At 35.7% G+C, this 22,487-nt stretch overlaps 1 protein-coding gene across 2 annotated transcripts in view; it reads right to left on the minus strand.

The window, feature by feature from the left end:
* The window catches only part of KLHL1 (kelch like family member 1), a 187,689-nt gene that overhangs the window by 91,381 nt on the left and 73,821 nt on the right, over positions 1-22,487 (minus strand). For both annotated transcript variants that reach the window (XM_054271674.1, XM_054271673.1), the window contains exon 4: positions 11,108-11,304. In XM_054271674.1, the coding sequence (XP_054127649.1) occupies positions 11,108-11,304 (197 nt within the window). The remainder of the gene's footprint in view (positions 1-11,107; positions 11,305-22,487) is intronic.

Below are 22,487 nucleotides of genomic sequence, written 5' to 3' on the forward strand. Positions count from 1 at the left end.
ACATACAGCCCACACACAGTTCCAGCTACCAAAGCTGGCCCTAAATGTGAGCTGACACCGTGGAGCCTGGGGAAATGCAGTAATTTCTGCAGCTCAGTGTTGGATGCCTGAATAACAATGTGCCCCTTCCCCTGCCCTTCTGGTCCCAACCCCTGTTACTGACAGATGTCACACAGGCCACCAATAAAATCAGTCCATGATGATATGATGTAACTTTCTGGCAGCATCAGGTTTTGCTTTTCTCTTGCTTGCTGACCCACAGCTTATCATACTCTGTCTCTATTAGAGTGAGTTGTATTGTCGTTGTATTGTCAGCTACGGCTCATTGTATCCAGTCACCCAAGTCTTTATTAAGGCAAGGTTGTGATGTTTCCACAACAGAAAAAAACTTTCTGAAAGTTTGCAATACCACAAGTAGTTTTCTGAATGTGAATAAAATGAAATATTTTATGGAACAGTATATAAAAAGTCTCAGGATGGAGTAACAGCTAATGAAATGGAAAGACCAAAGTCTTGTCTATCAATAAGATTTTTTTTTCTTTAAATATCAATGGTGTTAAGTGAGAACGTACACTCTTTTGTTCCTCTGCCTCCAGTCTAGGAAGAAACACTTTCAGGTGATGTTTTTTTCTCAATATCTCTGTATGAAGATTTTCTAACATCTGTCGTTATTGTATTGAAGGGGTCCTGTACATTGACAAAACACTGCAAAACCTGATTTTCTTATCCTGCTTCAGGAAAGACCAGGTCTAACCTCTACTCTGAAGTGCTATCTTCTTTTTCCCCCAGTACCGGAAGTATCAAAAAACATAGCATTCCTTGAGATTTCATTGATTTTATTTTTGTATGATTGCAAATTCTTTCTTAGTCAACAGAGAAATGAGAGGTCTGCCCTGCCTTGTACTGAACACATTATTGCCAGATAAGATCAGACTGAATATTTTCAAGACATTTTAACAATGTAAGCTACTGATGATTTCAGAAAGCAGAGCAATGAACAGGGAAAAGAATTTTGGTAATGGAGACTCTTCAGAGTAAAATTTCTACAAGTCATATATTGTCTGTTTTCTTCAGCCATAGTCCAAAGACTAAGATTCTCTTTTCTATCATGTCTCATTCCTGTATCTTTCCTTCTGTTTTTCCCACCAGATTTCCCTATACTAGTATCAGTTCAATTACCCTGTCCAATGTTAGCTCTTTTTCACCTCCCACCAGCTGCATATTCCAGTTAGACTGCATTCTTAGTTGTCTAAGATGTCCATGGAAAGCAATAGTGAGGCTTCTTTCTACCTTAAAGGACCACTTCTCAATGCTAAACTCTTCGGAATAGCAGAGAGAAAATGCACTCAAAGCCTATGTCATGCTTTCTTGGTACCCCTGAACTGGAAATTCAATACATACTATATTTTCAGAAAATTTAGACATCAACTAATCTTCTACACACACAGTCTAAGAACTCATGTAGGGCTTTTATTTACCCACCCTTGAACAGTTTCATGAAAACAAAAAAGAATGCTTATCCCTAGTACAGGGACACATCCTTTAACTTTACCAAAGGCATGCAAAAATGCCAGGTATTTGATTCTACACTGCTGTGCAGACTCAAAGGTTTGAATTTACAGCTGCAAAATTCAGCTACCTTGTTTCTCATCTTCTTTTTTCCATGAATGGCAAGAAAATCCTCCAATATTCACTGTCTTTGGAGTGCTCTTTTAGTTTGATGTTTGCAGTTCTGCACATACAGGAACAAATTCATGCTGATTTTAGGCACTCGCCAAAGCTTATTAGGTTAAGTCTGCTTGCCCTGAGATACCTCTAAGAGCAGTAGTTTATTGCTGCCTACAGTTCAGTCAGATAAAGCAGGATTTATAATTGATATATTCTTCACTGGAGAGATTGAGATGTAGATCTGCTGACCTCAGAGACAATTACCATAAAAAGAAGAAGAGACCTATCAGACTGCCCTTAGTATGCAAATATATGCCTAAAGCATAGAAGGTATTTGTTCAATGGGATATTAACATTGCTGCTGAATATTCACTTTTCTGGAACTAGAATAAAATTGAAAAACAAATTAAAGCTATAGGAACAGTTGATACATGTGTATAATGTAAAAACATTATTTAGCTGAGAACACTGCTTTTCAGAGCAGCCCTCTCTAGGAATAATATAGAATTCTGCCATACCAATCTTTTTAATATAGCATCTAGGCAGACAAATTGAAGTTCCTGGTGATTGTGAAGCCATCAAATTGTGATTAAAGCACTATAGACTATTTCCTTAACTATTTTCCTGTAGATTTCACAGTATTTTTCTACCAGCAGTTGTCTTTTCTATTTTCTATTCATTATCTTGCTGTCCATATGCTAGTTCTTGAAACACTCTTACCTTCCTCTTCTCCAACTGTGTCTTGATGGAGTGGTACTGTAATGTGCTATGTCACAGCTGTACTCAGGAGAACTTAAAATGAAAGCAGCACACTGAGCTAAGTGCTGATTATTGCTTTCAAACAAGAATCTTAAAAATACTGAAAGTGTGAAAGGCGATCTATAAAGTACAATTTCTTCTCAAAAAGAAAAAAGAAATTGGGCGTAGGAGTCCTAATAATAGCAACAATAGTTTATATTAAAAAAAAATCTACTGAAATATTTTAAGAAAGTCATCCTATCAAGAGAAATAAAAGATCAAATTTTGTGGCTCAATTTAAAGTGGCAAGGATTCTGTCACTTTTACTTTTGTTTGCACTGCTGCAATTGTTTATTTTTGTGTATCACTAGTATGGCTTTAAAGGGGCAAAATAGAGAAAATTCTGAACCTCAAAAAGTATCTGTCAGGCATAATTGATACTGGATTGCAAGTTCCAAAATGTTTGTCATTTCTTATCTCTGGTAATATTATTTATTTCAATTATTCTTGTGGCTTTGGAGTATTTTCATCTTAATTTTTCTTGCCCAAGGGATGCTAGAGGGAGGAAGGATATTATAAAAACCAACCTTTAAAAAGAGTATCAGAATAACAAAAAATCAGAATTTACCTAGTCAAGTGAAAGGACCTGTTTTCTTTAAAATTAGCATTTTATGTAGACCAAGGAAGCACTTTAAATAGAGATATAATTAAACTTTTTACTCCAAGCTAGTATTCTGAGCATAAGAAACAGAAAATTGGAGAATGTTTTAAAATATCAGTGTGTTACTGTTAACTTGTTGCTAAGATGCTACCAATAGCTTACTGCTAATAAAATTCAATTAAATGCTAGCTCCGGGAAACCCATCTGTTGCACATTGCTTGAAAAGTAAAATTAAAAAATAAAATAATCTGAACTTTTGTTTCATGTCATCCCTGGATACATAGCTCAGATCTACCACTAAAAACATACAGGAAATGTATTGAATAGCCTTAGAGAATAATTTTGCTTCAAAGTGACCTCATGTAGTCACAGTCCCTGTTCAGTACACGTCTTAACTAGGTCGTGTTACTTAGCAACATTTTCAGTCATGTCTTGAATACCCACCAGAACAGATCCCAAAAATTCCAGTGATTGTTACTTTCCTAGCATTTAATTACTCCCAGTGTTCTAAAATGATAATCTTAATATCCAATTAGGATTTTCTATATCCTAATTTATGTCTGTTGCCTATTAATCTGCACCCTCAACAACAGTCTGGACCCTTGTCAGTATCCCCCCAGTGGTGTAGATGCAGGAGCAGTAAGGTGTCCCTCAGTACATCAGGTTCATCAAATCCAGCATCCTCAGACTTCCAGCATCCAACCAGCACAGTGATCTCCCCTGGACTACCTCCATTATATCCATGTCTCTCTTGTACTGAGGAATGCAAAAGGAGACACAACACTTTGTGTTTGGTCTCATGGGTGCCAAACAGGGAAGGATTACCTTCAACTTTCTCACTCTCACTGATACACCCCAGGATGCTGATGGCCCTCTTGCAAAAGGGTAAATTGCTGGTTTACTCTAAACTAGGTGTACTTTTCTGCAGAGCTGTTTCCTTGACAGTTGCTCCGCAGCCTGTAGCAGTGCATGGGGTTATTTGTCCCTAGCTTGCAGGACTTTGCACTTCCCTTTGCTGAACTTCAGGACCAGGCCTTTTTAATACCTTTATTGGTGATCTGGATGAGGAAATCAAGTGAATCCTGAGTAAGTTTGCAGGAAACATAATGTTGGGCAAGAGTGTCATCTGCTGAAGGGTAGAAAAGCTCTGTAGAGGGATTGGAAAGGCTGGATTGATGGGCCAAGGCCAGTGGTGTGAGGCTCAACATGTCAAAGTGCAGGCGCTGCACTCGGGTCACAACAACCCCATGCAACACTGCAGGCTTGGGGATGAGTGGCTATAAAACAAAAAAGCCAGTGAAGGGTCTGAAACACAAATCCTCTTAGGGTGACTGACTGGGGTGGTTTAGCCTGGTGAAAAGAAGGTTCAGGAGAGACTTTATTGCTCTCTGCAACTACTTGAATGGAGCTTGTGTTGAAGTGAGGTTTGGCATCTTCTTCCAGGCAACTAGAGACAGGAGAAGTGGAGGGAAACTGCTTCAAGTTGCATGAAGGGAGGCTCAGCATGCCAGGAATAATTTCTTCACTGAAAGAGTGCTGAAGCATTGGAACAAGATCTCCAATAAACTGGTGAAATCACTGTCCCTGGAGATATTAAAAAAATAAGTAGAAGTGGCACTTTGAGATGATTTAGGGGGTATGGTGTTATTTATTCAAAGGCAGGAGTTCATCTTGGAGGTCATTTTCAACCTTAATGATTCTGTGACTTGAGCCTATTGCTTCAGCATGCCCTCTAAATAGCAGCCTTGTTCTCAAACATATCAATCACCTCCTCCTGCCAGTTTTATGACATCTGCAAACTTTCTGAGAGAGACCTCCATCCTCTCAGCTAACAATTACTGAAGTTGCTAGACAGTGTTGGACCCCAAAATTATCCTTGAGGAACTTCACTATTTGCTGGTCACCATCTGGACTTTTTACTACACACCACAGATCTCTGGGCCTCTATGTCCAGTCAGCTTTCCATCCATCTCATTGTCTGTTTATCCATATGTCTCCAATGTGGTGGTGAAGAGGTCAAAATGGTCAAAACAAAGTACAATTTGAAGCTAAAAAAACCTGTTATCTGATCAGTATCTATTGAGCAGCATGTGGTCAGCTATGTTAAACAGTAGAAAGAAACCTTACGGCCCTGTACATATATGATGGTAATCAGTCAGGGCAGGGTTCAGCCAGGACAGGGTTAGTTGTTGTAGCAGCCAAGAGGAGGGGTAGCAAGGACCTATAGGTTATTCTATATCACCTCATACCATTTTCCAGGGACTCGGGAAAAGCTCCCTTCCAGGACAGCTAGTGTGATAGATGAAGCAGTTGAGTATTGGTGTGGGGGAAGCCCATGGTGAACATGTGAATCATTTGCCTCATTCTTGTACACTTTGTCATTTGTACACTATTGTTGCTGCTAGTGTTTCTTTTCCTGTCTCATTGCTGCATCCCATAAATTGTTCTTATCTCAAGCTATGATCTTTACCTTTTGTGCCTCCAGTTCTCCTCTCCAGTCCTGCTGCAGGGGGAGGGAGAGAGAGAAGGGGGAGGGAGTGAGCAGTGCATGGTTTGGAGTGATTTAGTGGGAACACTGAATTGAGGAATACTACTCCTTACCATGACTCTAAAGAACTATTATTTTTTAAAATTACAATACTAGAGAGTTTTCTTGCCTCATTTGTTATCTGACTTCAGTTAAAGCTATACTAAAACTAACGCTGAAATAAACTCTGATGTTTGAATGTACAACGATAACTCATTAATAACTCTTACGACCATTTATCAATATTTCAGTAATATTTTTCTTAATTTGAATATGGAATAACATTACAATATTTCAATATGCGTCAGGATAAAATGTTGTAAATAGAAAGGTTTTACATATCACTCCTCCCTCACTCCAGCCCAACAGGTTTTTTTTCACCTGTTGTGAAATTTTGTAACCTAGATAATAAACATAACTAATAAAATGATCACTGAAGCTCTTCGCCATAAAAGATCATTAAAAATTTGCATAAGGCATTCACTTCAACTAAATGAAATGGCTTCTCCATCTGCAGTACAATCAGAATTCTCAGTAAATTAAAGAGCCCATATAGAGTCAGCACATGTCACTGAGATATGTGCTCCTAATTAAGACTGAATAATGTTTTGTTGTGCTGGGACTAATGACCCTTGCAGTGCAAAGCACAGAACTGCATCTCTGAGAAGCTAAACACCTCTTACCACTTCATTCAAAGGCACTTGCAAGCCTTCTGCCTCTCCCAGGCTTGGAACTGTAACATATGTTAGGGTTGTTCATATTGCTAACATTATGAGTGGGTTACAGACACATCAATCACTTCACTCATTCATGTTCTTCTGGTCAAGGAATTTTTACTTATGGCCATTCTTCTGCTCAGTGTATCAAAGTAATTTGAAGATTTTACAAGTTTATGCTTAGCAATTCATTTTGAAATATGGTGAAATAAAAATAGGGAAGAAACTCTATCATTTCAACTCTTAAACTGCAGTTTGAAGAAGCAAAATGATCACTGAGGTTTAAGTGAAGTTTCCTAAGAGGTGAAGCACTGAGAGATTAAATAGCTATATCTATGAGGTATTTCAATTTTCTGTTTGAAGCAATCAGGTTTAAGTAAAATGGCATGATAATGAGATGAAGAGTCTGGTACTATATCTTGGAAGGTAACACTCTCAGTTTCTAAGCATCACCTGTACATTGTAACCCAAGCAGAACCATGGCCTTTACTGGGAGAAAGAAAGCATTTGTATTCAAAACCATACCCCGTATGAGTATTTTTCAAAATAATTTTCCAGGCTTTAAAACCAAACTGCAATTATCTTTTTAGGGAAAAATATGACATACTTTTTCAATATTTACCAATGCATCAAAGTAGTTGTTGTAAGGAGGGCACATGGTACATTATAGCCATAGTGTTTATTAATCTAGTATGGTCTATTGCAAACCTTTACCAATAAACAAGCAATGATTCAAATTAGAGCATATTTGAAAACATTTTCTACTCTAAAAATAATTGCATCACAATGAGATGGCCATCACAATTTCAAATTACACTTCACTCTGTTTTCTAGAGACAGATAAGTCCATACAGTATGACTGAAATTTCTGATAATTATGACAAGCTGATAAATTGCAGACTTTAGAGGTTCGCTTCCCTATAGATGAAGCCCCTTATAACTAGACTAAAGAACTGTCACTAAAAATGCTTGCTTGAAAAAATAATTTGCTTCAGCTCATTAATATGTTTAATTTTGCTGCTTTTATTATTTTTTTTTTTTTTAAGACATCACACATGCATTTCATTCTACAATCATCTAACTTAACTCTGGCAATAAACTAGGAATTTAAACTTATCAGACATATGGTTCTGCAGATTGAAAGCTTTCAGAAACTGACAAGCTAGTAACAACCCAGATTGCAATTAAGAAGTTCAGAAGCCTTAAATCAAGAGACTTGGATATTTGTGCTGCCATTTAAATTAGCAGATCCATTAAAAATTAATTAAAAAATATAAAATATCACACCATAAAACACTGGTAGGGCATCTTCATACCTCAGAAATAAAACAAACTATATTAAATCTGATGTGCCTAAAAAAGAAACCAATGACAATTTACATTTTTTCTCTTATTAAGTTCTACCTTGTAAAGCTTTCATTTAAAATGTTGCCATCCAAGTTCCATTTCTAAAAAGCACAGGGAACACAAATACAGAAATCTCCAACATTCATTGTTCACCAAATTTTTATGAAATCTACCTTTCTCTTTTCTTCCACAAATCTCGTATTTTACTATATGGCAAATGTATTTTCTAGGATTTTTCAAATGTCATCTGGTTTTCCTTCACTGCTTTTCTTATCTTCATTTCCTCACTTTCTCCCCTCTTCTATGATCACATTTGCTCTTCCTTGCTTAGATTTTGCATTACAAATTAATAATTTTATATTTGACACTTAAGGCTAAATATCCCAGTAAACACCAGGGATATTATACTTCTGCTCCTGGAAAGGTATATATAACTTTATAGTTAACAAATTTTATTTACAAATGGGACATAACTGCAAGTCCTATGCAAATAAAAGTTTGTATTCTTTGTTTCCACAGATTTCATGGTTAGGGAAATAAAAGTTATTCAATGTGACAAAAAACATGTCTGAAATTATATATCTCCTGTCAACAGGATTCTTAAATTAATTGGTCTGCTCTTCAGGAGCTTTTTCTTCTTCACTATAAAGAAGTTTATGAGCTCAAATGTCTTGCCCTCATAAGATGTTATGTGAAAGCACAAAGTGACTTATATAACAACAGTGTAATTTAGAGCTTATATCAAGTCTGAGACTAGGCAAGTAGATTTCGTTGAAAAATGAAGACTAAAACATTTATGGAGACTCAATGAAGCAAAATATTTCTTGAAAATATATTGATTTTCATTAGAATGCTCTTGTGAAGACAATTATGACTTTCTACTTAAAAGTAATTGGTAGAGAAAAGTTTTATAACATTTGCCAGGTATAATGCAGGCAGAGACCTATTGTTTTATTACTTGTTTTTTTTCAAATGAATAAATAATATTTAATTTCAACTATGTAATTAGCCAAGAAGCAAAATTATTCAAAGATTAGATTTAACTTGAGTAATATCTCAAAATTATTACACAATCATATAAGCAATGCCTATAAAACTATTTTTGCTAGATTATTTGAAAAACTTTGTCTTGCTCCCCATTCCTACACCAGTATAGAACTACTGTTTCTTTGAGGTTTTCATCTCAAGCAAACAACTACACAAGATTCCAGAGTTAAGGCAGTACTTTTACTTCCCATTCATAACAAGCTTTTGCAATAACACTATGGAAGAAGATTCACGTAGCAAGAATTTGAGATACACCACTTTGAACTCTTAAAAAAAGCACCCCAAAAAGCCTTAAAGAAGGGATCTTGACGTTCTCTGGAAAGTGAGAGAACTATTTTCCATCCTTTTTTTAGCCAGCATTTCCCCTCAAGTCCTCTGCATAAGACTGGAGGAGCTTGTTAACAAACTCCCTCTTGTCCTAATTTCTGTTTGCCCTCATCAGTCTCCACTACTGTCCTGAAGTCTGAAGGAAAAAATAATGATTTCTGCCACCTCAGAGACTTCGCATCTGCTCTTTGCCTGTGCTCCTCACTTTCCTCCCCTTTCTTCATATTCCCAGTCTCTGGTGTTCCTCTATCACACCCCTCAGAGTATCTTCCTTGAACGTGTGAGTTTTCCCTGGTTATGTATCCATGCAGAGGAACTAATCACTTTTCTCTTGTGTAGATTCTCTTTGATTGAAAGTGCTGCACTGAAGATAGGCAATAAGGCACTCCTTCCCCACTCAGAACTGGTCTTCCACACACGCTAACACAAACCAGTAAGTCAATTAGATGGGAGCAGACTCACACCCAAATGAAGTAACACAAAGTCTGTGAAAATTTCACACACTATGAAGCTTATCTTTTAGGGTTATGTTTTCACTGGGTCAGAAAAAATTTTGTCATTTCATGGTGATTATCTGTTTTTCTTGCAAAGAGAAAGCATGACTTGTGCATGCTTGCAAATGCCCTTGAAGATAAATCAGAGCTTGCTTATTAGTTAAAACTGACTTCCTTTATGATCTGCCATTTTTTTGTGATTTCCCCATTACACATAATTGAGATTTTAGACCTCAGCATAAAATATTAATAAACCATATACCCAATATCTGAGACATGGCACGGATCTTTGTGAACTTTGTGATACATTAGATATGTATTAGTCACAAGTCTTCAAATGAACTATAATGAGTAATTTAATTCACCCAAAAACATTTCAATAAGTTATTTTAAAGAATCATAAACAGTTAAAAAAATTTGAAATAAATTTTTTTCTCTATTTTTCTCATGTTCCTACAACAAAACAAACTGAAAATATAAAAGTAATATATAAATCTAAGAAATAAATTGATAAAAAGGCTGGATTTTTTTAAAACACATCTGTTCAGTCCTAATAAAATTTCATTCAAAAGCAGATCATATGAATTCTTCTCTGACAGGTTACTTCTCTCTACTGACATACCAAGGTTTACCTGACTAGCTTGGACCTGTAATACAGACAAATCACAGAACTTGCTCCAGAAGTGTAACATGGATATAACTACTTGAACTGTAGTGGTAAAAAAACGCAGTTAAACCTGTGAATTGTAATGTGTTATTAGTTATAGAAAAGAACAAATAAAATAAGGATATAAATGCTAAACAAGAGAAAGAAATTCATTGAAATGTGCTCTATTACATCAATAATAATTTCAGTAGAGACATAAAGGGACCATAATTTCTCATAAATTATATATAATCTACTCTTTATGTAAGCTTAATTTCATGAACCAGATGTATTAATCTTGTCAAACTATGAAAAATCAAATGGCTACCAATATGATTTTATTTCTGAATAAGTAGTATATTTCTGCTTCATTACTTCTGATTAAATTTTGACATTAATTCCATACCTGTTCTGTCAGATGAAACTAGAAAAATATTAAATATTAGCAGATAAAATTTCCTATTTATATAAGTTCCTTTCTTAATCTACTTCACAGATGACTAAAAGGATGACTAAAATTTTTGACAAAAAACTCCAAGCCAACTACCCAACAAAACTTCCCTTCACAGTGTTCCCATGCAGAACAATGACAATTACAAAGCTTCCCTAAAGCTAAACTAAAGTGAATAAAGAGCATTATAAAGATTTACATACACTTTACTATTATCACCTGTATGAGAGCATGCACCTAAATAAGTTATATACCATTCTGACCCAGCAAACAGTGCATCCATCATAGAAGGCCAAATGTCATAACTTCACTGAAGTTCTTGGGAATCACCACTATAATGGTTTTCACTTATGAAATGAAGTTCCATAGAAATACCAAATATAAGACAGAATAATTTCAACCCAATACCTAACACAGTATCTTTACTTGTAGAGGATATATAGGACTCACAAGATTTGAATTTAGATATTCCAAAACTGCCTTACCATGGTGTAGTTGTGAGCCACCTTCATAAGCTCTGTGCACCCTTGTGCATCAGCAAACGCTCGTATTCCCAAACAGTTGGATGGGTGCAAAAGCTTCATTAGAAAATGGCAGCAAACCTCCACTACTTGGGGGAGCTGGAGAAGGCAGGCAGCTGCTAGAAGGTTTTCAATGGTGTCTTCTTTTAATTCCAGGCAGCCTAAAAAAGAAATATTGATAACAAATTTAAACTTATTTACTTAGTATTTACAAAACATACAGTATCAAAATGCATTTTTATAAATAATTGCAGCTCTATATAAATAACTCCAGAGAAAAAGTGAAGAAAAGAAGGATTAATCTCCCTGACTGAACACCCCAGAGACCTGGAAATTGCAGTATTAGAAATATTACTTTTTAAACTACTATTAATTGAACTATATAACAGGCATAAAAAGAGAGACTGTACTGTATCAAATGGAATAAAAGACTTGGAATATCTCAATATCAGCCAGGCTGTGAATGCTTTTTTATTGGGTTTCTTTTCTTATTTTTATTGAAATTCATAATAAAACTTGTGTTATCTTCAGTGGCACAGAGCAAACCTCACAGCCATTTACTTCCCTGAAAAGAATGAAATAACTGCTTAGTATAGTATGAATAAACCCATAAATACATCTTCAAAACAAGACTTAACAATCTTCAAACATTGTGTTGCTTATTCATAATGTGACTTCAGGATTAATGCTATCTGAGCAACATATGGCAGGCTTCTCGTAACACATAGTTCCTCTAAAATAATTTATATTGGGGGAAAGAACCATTAATTAATACTTATATTGCACTTAATTCTGTAATTTCACAAGTCATTATCTTTACCTTTGTAGACTGACACACTTTTTAATAAATAAATGTAAAATAGAATAAAATAAACTGTAAAAAGAATTTATTTTAGGCTGGAATAAGTAATTCATGTTATAATGCTCCCCCCAACTATAATATTAAATTTTATTTTTACATTAGAATCTTATAAATCTCTTACATTAATAACTTAAAAATCTTCAAGCTAAAGATTACAAGGATATTTTGGAGAACTGAAAAAAAAAAAGGAAAATAAAATGTGCAAATTTAATACAAATTGTCAAAAAATACTTCTGATGGTAATGCGCTGTCCTCAGAAAAAATAATTTCTGACTATAAGAGGATTAAGTGCATATTGATCTTTCTCTTAAAAGTATTATAGTTTAACACCTAGATAAACTCACTCTTTTCCCCACAAAAGCTTTGTATTTGCAGTCACATAAAAAAAATCTAAAAATCTTAATAATTATATTGCATGGTGCTAAGGAGTTCTAAAATCCTCAATTTCACAACAGCATGCCATTGGAAAGAAAAGATGCTTTATATTGCAATACCAAACCCAAAATAAAGTAACATTAACACTGCACATCTGATCTTTTCTCCTTTCACTAGATCTGGAGCTTTTAATACAAGAGGGAAACTGTGAAGTTATACTTTACTAGATTTAGTTATAACACATCCTTTTCTATAGGTCAGAGCATCAGATCAAGCACACAGCTTAATTTCAGTGGGTTTCCTTTCCTTATTTTTATTCTTTTATTAATGTCGCATGAGTGGTTTTTTTATGTTATCTAACCTTTTCTCACAATTTCTGTACACCCCATCTTTATGCAGTGTGGTCAGAAGGCACACTCAGCAGCAGATCCTTGGCTGACCCACATATTCATCAATGACACTCCCGCATTTGCTGCATGCCCGCTGGCTCAACACAAAATTCTGGAAGCATTCAAAAGATAGTTGTTTTCAGATTAAAACTGACCATCCTGGTAACAGAGGTAAAAAAATTGAAAATGTGTAAAACACCTTTGAAAATTGGATGAACTGAGAAATGGAAACAAAAACAAAAAAAAAAAGGGATTCTAAATCTCCTTTTCTTAAATGCTATTTATTTTTCAACAATGAGCTCAAAAAAGTCTCTGGCCCTACAAAACTGATCCAGGTATCATTTGCAAAATGATATAAATATAGAAAGAATCACTTTCAATATCCTAACATTAGGAGGAAAGGTAACACCCTCATGGTTTGGCCTTTTTATCACTAAAGGCAGCTACCCTTAGGAGAAGAACCCAAAGGAATCAGTTGAAACCACATCAATCTATTTGTTTTCAAATTGAGATATTTTCTGTTCACTTTAAGGTACACTAGTCCTGGTACAGCATTAGTTGGGAAACAGTAGGATTAAACTAAGTTTAAATCAATAAAACATATTATCTAGTTTATTAATAACTTATTTATGTATTTCTTTATGTAACTAACATGGAAATTTTGAAGAAGATTATTCACATTTGTATAGAAGAGTGTGAACACATTTCTGCTTTACACTGTAATAGAGGAAGTAAACATGCAACCACTTCTGGGACATCTAGGGATAAGAATATATTATAGCTTTACTTATTTTTAACTAAATTCAGAAATACTAATTTACTACTTAATATATCTATGATAAAAGCTAGAACAATACACTCAGTATGAGTTAAAAAGTTTTTTTTCTTCATTCTTTTAGCTTCAGTGATAGATAGGTTTTTAATCCATCTAAATGTCTTCTAAATCTTGATTATCTTCTTTTTTAAACATCAAGACACCTTCATAAATTTGTTCACAGGGTCTGTATTCCCTTTTTCAAAAGAGTGCTGTGACATTTTATGCAAATTCCTCTGGGATATCAAGTGTTTAGCATGGTCAGAGTTTGAAAAAAGAAAGCTGTTAAGGGGCTCTGTATATAAAATATGAAATCTTCACACAGTTTCATATTGGCAATTAGAAGATCCAAGCATCTATTTAAAAATGTTTAATGGGATATTCAAGGGGCATTAATATTACTGCTTCTTCAATTCACCTCCCCCTCATATTTTTATGCACTAAAAGCTTGCACAAGTACCTTAGTCTGAGAAAAACAAATTAACTAGAGCTTAAAATCTCCTTTTGTATTACATTAATTAAGATGAAAAAATATGAGGAAAAAATCAAAAGAGCTTTAATGAATTCTAATTGTTATTCTAAACTATAGCTGTATTTGTGAAAAATTTTATGTGCATTGCTTATGCAGAAATTAAAATGCCTGTCTTTATCATGCATTCTCATAACAACTACATAAATTTTATTACCTCATTACCAAATGTGAAGCAGAGATAAAATAAGAATTCTCTGATATTCTTGTTCTGTTACTAGACCTTTTCCCAAGTTCAGGGACAGTTATGTCTTGGAGTTGGTTTGTGAGGTTTTGTTTGTTGCTGGTTTTTGTTTTGTTGTTGTTGTTTTGGGGGTTCTGTTTGGGTTTTTGTTTTGTTTGTTTTGGGTTGGTTTCTTTTTCTCTTTTATTCTCTCTCCTACACTATTGACTATACTTTAGAACTATTTTGGTTTACAGGGAATCACTGCACCTTTGCCCACCTTTGTCTGATGTTAAATAAGGTCAGTTTATATTATAGGAACAGCGTCCCGCATGTATTTACCAACAGATTGGACCTGTGGTAGGACAACTCAGTAGGTACAGGTCATTTGCTCTGTGTATAAGCAATGAATTTTAACCTAAATTTGTGACACATCATAATATCATTTTACATCATGTTCACAGTAGTTTTTTTTCTCTTTTGTAATTACACACTTACCCACAAGACTCTTCAACATTCTTAAGAGTGTTGTGTGTACAACGGAAATCATGGGAAGTGTCAAGGAATAAGAAACAAAGGCTAAAACCAATTCCTTGAAATCAGGTATTTATCTTCTTAACCTTTCTATTTCATGTGTCTTGACCAGTTGTGTGGAACTTTTGAAATGTTGTTGAGTGAAATTATTTCTGGAGGGTAATCTGTTTTAGGAGCTAATCCATTTTTAAAATTTAAAAAAAAAATTTTTAAAAGGCAGTAAATGGTATCAAGATAATATTCATTCATCTTATGCATAGTAGATTAACTGACTACAATAAGAAGTTGGTTTCTTGAAAAATCATCTAATCCGATTGAAGACTGGAAAAACCTTATTTAAAAGGTGCTATGCCTCACACACTGCTATAATAAACCTTTCTGCCATTGCTTGCCTTAATCATTCCAAATCTTTGGTACTCTGAGGTAACCACCTGACCTAATCACTCAAGATCTCCTTTTACAGTTCACGGAGAGAAACAGGAAGCCTTAGAGCTGTTTTCATCTGCTCGGTTTCAGTCATGTACTGCAGAATGAGATGAATCACTCCCTGAATGGCTATTTCTTGATTTCAGCTACAAAATGAGCACCTTCATTTGCGTTACTGAGACACTTCTGATATTCATATTTGTTGACATGAATTCAGTTACTCTGCTCCCAAACACAGCACTGGAATCATTAGAGCCATCAGGTTTCAGATGAAGAAATACTCTTTGGGTTCAATTCTGATGATCACTTCCCTCTGTTATGGTCAATTTCTGGTAGTGACATAGTGTGTAAAATCACCTCTTATGTCTATCCACGAGCACCACTCAATGAAGAATGCTACAAAAAGTATCGTCTGTGTAGCAGAACATTTTTTAGTCTCCAGTTTGACCTATGCCTTAAAAGATAAATTCTACATTGTATTGTCTTCCATACTTATAAAGGTGAAGATGTTTTCAGAAAAGAGAACAGAACACAATATATTCACTTAGCAGAGGTTTCTTCTGATCAAATTGTGTTTCATTTTCTATAAATTATTTGCTGCAGACCACATTCATCAGTTGTACTTGAGGAAGAAGCCACTTTATGGTTAATTGTGCTTATTTAGAATCACAGAATAGTTGGGTTGGAAGGGACCATAAAGATCATCTATGGGACAACAAATAAGGGACAGAACAGAGAGCACAGAGGAACTCATGGAATGGGTTGTTCTGGCTTTGGTGGGATACAGACCCTGGGAAATGAGATCACAGATATGAAAAAGAACTGGGAAAAGAACTGTATATGTAACTATCAAGGTGCTTGAAATTATGCTGTTTTGTAAGGCTGCCAAGTAATGTGAACAATATGCAGCTAGTGGGAAATTTTTGATCAAAACTGTGGCTGCCTGGAGCTGTAACAGTATAAAACTGTGAGAACAATACTGCAACTTCAGTAAACAACTTCAATGACCCCGACTTTTTGCTTGGGCTTTGGCTTCTTGCTTGGACTATGTTTTGCACCCCTCCTTTGAAGTCCTGTTCCTCAGTCGCACAGCAATCATCTACTTCCAGCTTTCCTGCCGTGGGCAGGGACATGCCCCACTAGACCAGGTTTCCCCAATCCAGCCTGGCCTTGAACACTTCCATGGTGGGGCATCTCCAGCTTCTCTGGGCAACTTGCTGCCCACCACCCTCACAGTGAAGAATTTCTTCCTCTTATCTAATTGAAACTTACTGTACTTCTGTTTGAAGCCTTTTTTCTGTCTCTATGTGCTCTTTATATATATCCCCATTCCACCTCTCTTGTAGGATCGCTTCATTTAAATATTATCATGTATGAAATAATTTCATAAATTATTCCAGAGATATAAATATACAGCTTGTAAAAAATGAAAAAAACCCACCATCACAGTAATATCAGAATTCTTATAAATTGACTAGAGTCCCTCTTTTAAAATACTGTACAATTATTTGCACCCTAATGTCTTTTGAGTAAGTGGACTAAACTGGCCTAATCGTGTGACCTTCGTCAGTACTGCCAGTCTTCTTTATTTATATAGCATGGAAAATTACACCATTGCAGAGTGATAAGGAAATGCTATTAACAAATTAAAATCCCTCTGAGCAGGAAACTTCTTGCAAATGTCTGGCTAAAGATCAGAAAACTATGTTAACCAAAATAATCCACAACACGTTACCTTTTCATCTCCTGTTCTGAAAAAAAACCCTCAAAGCTACAAACCAAAACACCTCTGTTGTATAAGTGAAATGTCAAATATTAAAGAAAATTTGTCCACTGACTCATACAGATCAGCTTTTTAGAGAGAGACATTAAAATGTTATTTTCTCCTTATGCCATTCACATGCCTTAGCTCATTTTATACACTTGAACTTAGGCACCTGTAAGATGCATATACAAATAATAGGACTAAAAGCAGCAAATCATTTTAGCTGTGAGCCTCATCTTAATAAAACATTTTTATCAACTGTGAAGAAAGATATCTTAGCACTCTGAGATAGAAGATATGTTTTTCCATTAGTTATAGAAAAATTGTCAAAATATGAACATCATTCTTGGGATTAAATGCTAAATATTACTGGTTTGTACTTGCACAGAGGACCATTACGTTAGCAATTTTTTCACCAGTTATTCAGCTAATATACAGGCATTGCATTTGTAATTAAGTATATAAATATGGAATTATGTATATAAATAGAGGAATAAAACCTCACAGTTTAAAACAAAGAAAAAAACAAGCCAAGATAAAAGCTACCTCAAAAAACACATAAATATAAACAGCGCTTACTAATTAAATTTCAAACAGAACAAATTTTGCACTCATTCAAAAAATAAGCTGGGAAATGACAAGAATTATTTCAAAAAGCTCATTTAATCTGCAAGGCCTTAGTTTCTCTTAACTGCTTTTAGTCAATGGACTTCAGTACTTATGTTTGTCCAGACTGTATGTTCTGCTCATCAGGCTGCACACATCAAAAGGCACTCGAGGAATTTATGCTTGAAAACAAAAGCAAACTTCAGCTTGAGAAGGGGGGGAAGTTTCATTCCACAAGATTTGTACCAAATATTGACTACTTCTTGGAGAGATACAACCTTTCTATTACACTGAACATGATCAAGATTTAGCCTCTGGTGAGAAAAATAAAAAAAAAGGAAAAAGAAAAAAATGTCTCAAGGACAGAGGAGCTCAGCTCTCAGATTTGAAGGAGCAGTATTTTATTCTCCATACCTGATGCTAGCTCAGAAGCAGGAGCACTCACCTCTGCCAGATAAGCTTCTTAACTTCTCAGGCAATGATTTGGCAGCTTGTGCTACAGCACAGAGCAGCTCAAATCCATGCTTAGAGAACAAAAAGTTACAGAAATGGAGGCATCAATTGCCAAGAAAAGATTTTTGCTTATGAGTCTACCTTACAGCCTAATGAAATCTACTTTTCTTTGGTCTGGCTTGCACTGCTGGAAGATGTGAGCACTCCAGTCACATCCTGTTCTGAGGCTACATTTCATCACAGCTGCTGTCAAATGGGCACAGAGCAGAAAGGCAGTGAAGGTGTTTTTCAACGCAGGAGCAGGAGTAAACACCTGAAAGGTCAGGACCTCTTTCACAAACTATCATTGCAATTTTTCATGATTCTTTTGATTTGTTTTGGAACTGGGGATACACAGCTGAGCTCAAGAGCATGGATATGGGTACAAATGTCCAATGTAGGAGCAAACACATTAAAGAGGCAAACCATCCTACAGCAGCCTGTCCAATCACTTCACTGATGCCATTTAAGCAACAGGCTGGCATGTGCCAGATGCGGCATAGAGGGATGATACTCATTCAAAAGAACACTCACTTTCCAGCCGTGTCCTGTATTAATGTTCAGTACTTGTTTTAATCTCACTGTGGAGATGAAGAACTTTGAGCCTAGTGAGGGACAGCTTTAAAAATGCACCCTGAAGTGTACCCAGTTACCTGCTCTTCACCTCCATACTCATTGCTTCCCTGTGTCTGCCTGAATTTATTTTTATTGACTTCTCTGGAATAACAGATTGCATCAGAGTACGAGGAAACACAGTCACTATCCATCTCTCCATAATATTCTGGATAATTCTGAATACTTAAAATTTATGGATATCCAATTCAGAGCTCTTTCCTAAGCGATTATCATATACTTTGCCAAAAGAATGAGACAACAGCTGGTTCCTGGTACATAATTGCCAATTCTGTCCGCTAATGAAGTATCCTGGGTAAAAGGAAGAATAACAATTCATTGGAGTGTAGTGTAGAGCTCCTGGAATGAGCAAGGACTTTGTGTTTCAGTGACAGGAATGGAAAATATCAGCTCCAGATGGAAACAAGATCCTCAGAGACTGGCTAAAAAAAATAAATAAATAAAATTGAGGAGGCAGTCAGTCTCTGCAGTTCTTTCTGATAAATGGGTCTTTGAAGTTCTTTCCTATAGACCTGAATTATGTGAAAGGCCACAGTTTGTTTTAGGATCAGAAAAATATTCTGTGAAGGAAGGTATTTTGATCCAAGCAGGCTCAGAGGACAGGAGACAACAATCTGAACCTACAGTTACATTGAGGAATTTTGAAAGATTTTTGCATTGTACATGTGGACAGTATAGTTGAGAATTTAATCCAGGTGCATAAATAAGAATCTTATGCGGAATACTATATATGAAAATGTCAATCTGAAATGTAACTGGAGCAGAGGTATATATGAACTTTGAAGTGTAGTCTATGTGGAACATCCATGGACAAAAAGTCTGAATTATGGCTCTACAGATCATGCCATCACTACCACTTCCTACTTCCTAAACTAGAGCAATCCTGATAAAGAAGGCTTCTTTGGATAACTCTCTTTATTGACTCCTGAAAAGTATGACGTATCATGACAAGTATCTGCTTCTAGAAGAGACTTTCACAGGGGACCCTCCACATCCAGAAGTTAAGTTTATTCAATGTCTATGAGCACCTAATATGATATGTGACCATTTTTCTGTACTCTCCATTACACAACAACTGATAAAGACCTTCAGATCAATTCATTTACCTTAATTTGTCCTTTTATCAATCATCCCAGAGTTCCTGGAACAAATGATCTCCCAGCTGAAATGCATGGAAATTAAAGGGCTTATTCTCTGCAAGTGCAAAGTCAACCATCAAATATATGGCAGAGAAAATGCAGTGGGACAGCAGCAGGTGATAGCCTCCTTCAAAAAGTGCTACTTAGACATGGTCCACTTTCCCAGGGATCTTTAACATGATACTACAGAACAAATAACTCTTGAACAAACTCAACGTGACACAGGGGTAAAGGCAAAGACCTTTACAATATCAGAATAACACCACTTCTCAATGTGATCAATATATACTAGAGAGGAGTAGCCTGAAACACTGTAAAAATGCCACCAGTACCTAAAATCCAGGCATTATTTGTCTTAGCACGGGCTTTTAATAAAATACCTTACACTGTATCCATTGAGTTAAACTTGTCTGGGACTTCCCTCTAGCACTGAGGCAAAAGGGAATGAAATGGTCTCAGTTTTACTCCAAACACTGTCATCTTCAAACAATGGCAGTCACATTCAAACAGCATGTTGTAGCATTGTCCAGTGGCTGTGATAACCCCTGGACTCTTGACACTATTAATTGGCACAAGCCAAAAGTATTGCTGAGTTGTCATCAATGTTTGTTCACATAGAAAACTGGCTTTCACCAATTAAAAAACAAAAAAAAGTCCCCAAACCAAACCAAGAAAGAAATCTCCTTGAGATATTTAATTAATATCGTTTCTGTGTTGCAAGAACCTAAGGGTCCTTTTGCTTAAAGGCGAGTTCCTACTTGCTACATCCCTGCTGTCTGCCCTGTGTGTGTTATTAGCTATAACACTGACAAAGGCACTTGACAGTACTTTAATTAAAGACTCTCCCAAATAAAGTTTAATTAAAAGCTATACTGTAGGGCTTGAACCTCCTCCATGTATGAAATATTCTCTTTTTTTCAGAGGTGTATAAATAAATCAAGGATTTTTAGTTTTCTATTGCTTAAATGGATTTTGCTTTTCCAGTTTCATTAACAGTATGAAAGCACCAACCTACTCTTCTGATCACTGTTGGGAATGCATACTAATTAGATGTCCGATGCTAATTAAATTTCCTGATATAGGAAATCTATAGTAACTTCACAGCTCTTTTGTATCTTCAAAGGAGGGCTCCCACAGTCACCAATAGCAGAAAAACAACAGAATATCAATCCATAGTTTCAGTCTTCTCTGAACTATTGAAGCAAAATTGAAAATAATGAAATCTTGAGTTTTAAGATCAAGAAAGAAGCATTACCTAAGAAAATAAGGGGAAGAAACACTCATCTGTATAACTGCTATACTGAATTCTTAAAAGATCAAAGACTACACATCCATCTATCCCAGGACAGATGGGAGATCTCAATCATAGATTTTTTTGCTATCAATCATCTTGCTGCTTGAAATATGAACCATACTTTCTGCATAGCCATTGCAGCTGTCTGTGTTGGCTTCCGATTTCCTCAGTTGGCTCACAAGGAGTAGATATGCAAAAGAGGAAGGTTTGTTTCCTATTAAGTTACAGTTATATCTGCTATATCACAGACAAAACATACTTTGTCTATTTGAATAAACCCAAAAAAGGCAGCAAAGTGTGGAGAGATTAATGAAGTCACATATTTTTTACTGGTCAAATATATGCTTTACAAAAAACAGTGGTAAAGCTGCTTTGATTTATCCTTGTAAGCATATCTATAGAACAAGAAGCATATAATTTTGATGGACTGTTTTTCTAAAAAATTCACATAATCTACATACTTTCAATTATACAAGTCATAATTACATTATAATGTATCTATGTCATTAGAAAACTTTGTGCATATTTCGGATAAAAAATATGTAGTCACTACATTATTAATTTGTTTACAAAAAACGGAAGTTATATATATATATATATATATATATATATATATATGAATCCTAAAACACTTCCAAAACAGCACCAAGACTGACCTAACACAGAGTTTATAGAATATATTTTAACACATGCCGATATTTTCCAGCTTTAATCAAATTCAGCTTTACAAGTACATCAATGACATAACTTTAAAATAACATAATTATTCACATGGAATCTTCACAGAAACTTCAACACCCTTTACTATCTTTAAATCAGTACCATTGGTTGTCTAATTTTCTCTCTTCCTGTTAATACTCTTAGATTGGCAGGTGCCTTTACTCAGAAGCTGCTCTAATCAAGGCTGTACAAGATTTAATGCTCTCCTGGTCACCATGTAATTTTACCTGACCAATTGTTTAGAAATCTATTTATATTACACAGAATCACAGAGTAAGCTGAGTTGGAAAGGACCCTCAGGGATCACTGAGTTCAGCTCTAAGCCCTGCACAAGACCAACCCCAAGGTCACACCATGTGCCTGAGTGCACTGTCCAAATGCTCCTTGAACTATGTCAGTCTTGATGCTGTAGCCACTTCCCTGGGGAGCCTCTTCCAGCACCCAATCTCCTCTGAGTGAAGGAGATTCAGCCTGAATGTCCCCTGAGACATCTGTAGGCCATTCCCTTGGGTTCTGTGCTGGCCACCATAGAGAAGAGATCAGTGTCCGCCTCTCCTCTTCCCCTCAAGAGGAAGCTGTAGACTGCAATGCGGTCTTACCCTC

The sequence above is a fragment of the Melozone crissalis genome, unplaced genomic scaffold, assembly GCF_028551555.1.
Source record: "Melozone crissalis strain CALT ecotype California unplaced genomic scaffold, PUWL_Pcris_2 ptg000013l_1, whole genome shotgun sequence".
Taxonomy (NCBI): Eukaryota; Metazoa; Chordata; class Aves; order Passeriformes; family Passerellidae; genus Melozone; species Melozone crissalis.